A 3,884-nucleotide genomic window follows, 5' to 3' on the forward strand; every position below is an offset into this window, starting at 1 on the left:
GGATCACAATACGGAATTTTCAGGGATGCGCTTCGATTTGACCACAGAGTGTTGTTGAATACGAGATTAAACTCGAATTATGTGCCAAAACATGTTAATTTTTAGGACACGTGGCATAGGGAAATTGTGTTTCACAAGAAAATTATATTTATATACCATCAAAATACATAATTTGAACCCTGGTGGAGCCCAAAGTTTACATAAGCCACATGCTATTGAGTTCCCTTATTCCATAAGTTACTTAAAAGACCCACAAAGCAATGGAGAAGAGTTCACAAGAGAAACACTCTCACACACTCACTCAAGTTTGGTCTTAAGAAAACTATTCCAAAAGGTCAAATTTTTATATTTTATAGTTCCACCATGCACTAGTAACGTAAGAAATCCTTCACCTTCTCCACTTCTAAATCTCTCTTCTCTTCTCCGAATCGATAATCTCATTCACACTCGCACAAAAACCATAAAACCACACTGAGGTAACATCTACGTAGTGAAACCCATCATGCTGATCAAAGGGCATCAAATTAAGGTACCAATATTGTTCCTCGTCAATTTGGTCCTTGTTTTTTTCGTTTCTTCCGTCAACGCCGTTGAATCAAGGAAACTTGACGAGAACCCCGTGCCCGCCACAAACGGCACCGAAGAAAAGTGCGGTTCGTGCGGCACCGTCTACCCCTCCCCGCCTCCACCGGCCATTCCACCGCCGTCGCCACCACCACCCAAGAAAACACCCACACAGTATTGCCCTCCTCCACCCCCTTCCTCCTTCATATACATAACCGGGCCCCCGGGAAACTTGTATCCCGTCGACGAGGATTTCAACGCCGCCGCCTGCCACCGCCGGAGCTTCGTCGCCGTGTTGTTGCCTCTTTTTGTTGGCATGCTTTTTACGTTTGCATTTTGGTGATTCGCTTGTGAAGAAGGTAATAATCACGACATATAGATATATCATTCAGATCATTCTAAACACAACATTCGAAAATTTTACGGTTTATGATGTTGTTACAGTTATGAATATCAAGATTTACCTAAGGTACGGCGCAGAGAATTTTGTACTTGTACTTCGAAATTAGTGTTCCACACTCCGTTCTGTTCTTCCTTCTATGTGATCACAATTTGTTCAATAATATCCATCTTTCTAGTAATTCTATCAAGTTTCCAATATCGCATTTGTCTCATACGATCATCTATTTTACCCCTTTGTTAATTATCTTAATAAGTTACAATCTTCAAGTCATATAATTAGTAAATAGTAATGTAAAACTTTATATTAGAAATAAATTGTAAATGGTGAATAGTTAAAGGTGGATGAAAAGAATAAAAATAGAAGTCGGTGCTGAAAAAAAAAATTAATGTTGAATGGTTGAGACCTAGACATAGCATTAATTATAATGAATGCAACGGATCATCCACCACCTCCACCAGCGCCACATATTCACATTGCAGTCTCAATTATACCCAAAAACTTCATTGTTGAAGGGTCCACGTTCTGTTGCTAATAATGATTCTTAGGTTTGGCGTAACCTATCTATATTCTATAGACATGGAAAATGGTGTATCGTGGAAATTATAGAACATTAACACCAATGAGTTTTTGAATTTTCATTTTTCTTTTAAATTTAATTAGAAAATGAGCTGATAAAGGAAATGCTCCTGAACAAAATTATGGGAGAAACATACACCAATGTTTTAGGTATAAATAAACACTGATAATAAAAAAGAGATAAGTATTATAGAGGGCTAAACTCTTTAACTTAGACAAGCCACGTGTAAGTGGACCAAAGAGAGTACTGACATTAAAGTATAATCCGTTGGATCCTGATGTCAGAGTTCAATTCATGTTTATGAAATGAAAAGATCCATTTGTCAGTGGCTTGAAACATCAACTTCGGTTACACCAACCATACATAGAGTGGGGACCAATTAATGCTTGATGTTTGGCAAGTTTAGCCTATGCTGTTGTAACTTTTCACTGTTTGATTCTATCTCACGCACTATAGAAAATTCCAGTAGATACTTTCAACGGGGCACGACTTTTAGGTTTAGGTTACGTAAATGACAGAAGTAGATCGGTTAAGTCCATAACTTTTTTCTTCTCCTTCAGTTTTATTCAAAATTCCCAACTATAAGTGAGTGCCAATGAATTACTGTTTTTCATTGTTCATCCTAAAGAGGCTACTTTTTCTTTGCATAACATACGACAAAATCTCACTAAACCAAACTATTCACAACTTATTTACTATCTTTTACTTTCTACTTCATCACCCAATCAATTAGACGTTGTCCATTTAAATACTAAACTTATATTTAATTGAAAAAGTGTCCTTTAATACTATTTGACTTCCATTTAATAATTTTTATAAAAATAAAATAATTTTAACAAAAATAATTAACTTTTATATTTATGAAAAATAAGAAAAAATAAATAGTAATGAAAAATAATATTAAATTATAATAAAAATAAGTGTAATGTCAAAATATCAATATTTATTTAATTATATGTTACGTAATATTAAAAAATACAACTTCCTACGTATTCTACTACCATAAATAAAGAAAAATGGTAATAGACACTATTTAATTTTTCTACAACTATCCAACACCTGAAAAACCTAATATATTAACTTTTCTATTTAATTCTTTCTAAACTATTTTACATTTAAAATTAAATATATAATTTTATTAGTATTAAGTAGATGTGCAACAAAGAATGGAGTATTAAGGTGTCATTGCCCATAAAGAAAAGATGATAACCAAGAACTTATACACTTACACAATTGAACATGAAAAAATAACAAAAAATAAATAAATAAATAAATTTAGCTTTGTTCAATTAAAATATTAACAAACTTCAATTATATTTATAGTAAAAATTTCACTAATAACAAAATTTATAACTCGATTCCCAGTCCTAATAGGACGGATCACGGACATTTCCCTGTGCCAATAATTCGGTCACTGTTCTTCATTATTGTGGTTAATAATAATGTGTTGACTATAAATAAAAACTAGTTATTCTGAGTTTGAATTTATTTGTGATGTTTTTTCAATTATTTTTTAGAAGTTAATTTTCAAATGGCATTATTCAGAAAAACCTCATCACATCAATCTTAATAAATTAGTAACCACATTCTTTAGAAAGAACAAATAGGCGTATAGTGACAACAATGTTGCGTGATCAACCTGATTTGTTTGTCATACTGTGTTGAGGACTAACATGAAGAGACGTCACTAAGATTAGGTGTGATCGAAAGCGGTGCACCTATGTTCAAGGGCGTAATTATTTATGGTTTTGTGATTTGCATCATAATCCATATGATTTTCTTTCTTTTTCTGTTGCTAATTTTGAAACTAATATAGAAAATTTGAGATTCACGACAAATAATTCCCTTATTTTCATGTTTGACTCGCATATAACTGTTGATAGAAAAAGACGACCTGGAATAGTTAATTTTACCAAGTAATTACCAGAAAATTTAAAATGTTTCGCTGACACCCAAAATATTCATTAATATTACATACGCTCTAGAAAGAAAAAATTATAAATTTTAATATATGTAAAGTGATAAGATCAGGGAATAATTAAAGAAAAAGTATTAAATGAATATATTATATATATATATATATATATATATATATATATATATATATATATATATATATATATATATATATATATATATATATATATGAAATGGAAGTACTAACCCGATCAAATGGTCAAGGAAGAGAGGACGTTTGCACTATGAAATGACTATGCTGCACACTGTGGACAGAATAGAATGAAACATTTTGACGATTTTAATTGTTTGTATTCAGGGTGGTTATCCAAAAAGTAAAATTTTTAATTCTTGTCATAACTAGATTTTCTCCTAAGCCTGATC

General features: G+C 32.0%; 1 protein-coding gene across 1 annotated transcript; it reads left to right on the top strand.

Moving 5' to 3' along the window:
* The first annotated feature begins 230 nt into the window (after window positions 1-230).
* Window positions 231-1,162, top strand: LOC114176759 (chitin-binding lectin 1-like). The gene has a single exon (XM_028061902.1). The coding sequence runs from the start codon at window positions 503-505 to the stop codon at window positions 905-907; it is 405 nt and encodes a 134-aa protein (XP_027917703.1). The 5' UTR covers window positions 231-502; the 3' UTR covers window positions 908-1,162.
* Window positions 1,163-3,884: the final 2,722 nt, after the last annotated feature.

This window comes from Vigna unguiculata, chromosome 3 (assembly GCF_004118075.2).
Source record: "Vigna unguiculata cultivar IT97K-499-35 chromosome 3, ASM411807v1, whole genome shotgun sequence".
In the NCBI taxonomy this organism is placed as follows: domain Eukaryota; kingdom Viridiplantae; phylum Streptophyta; class Magnoliopsida; order Fabales; family Fabaceae; genus Vigna; species Vigna unguiculata.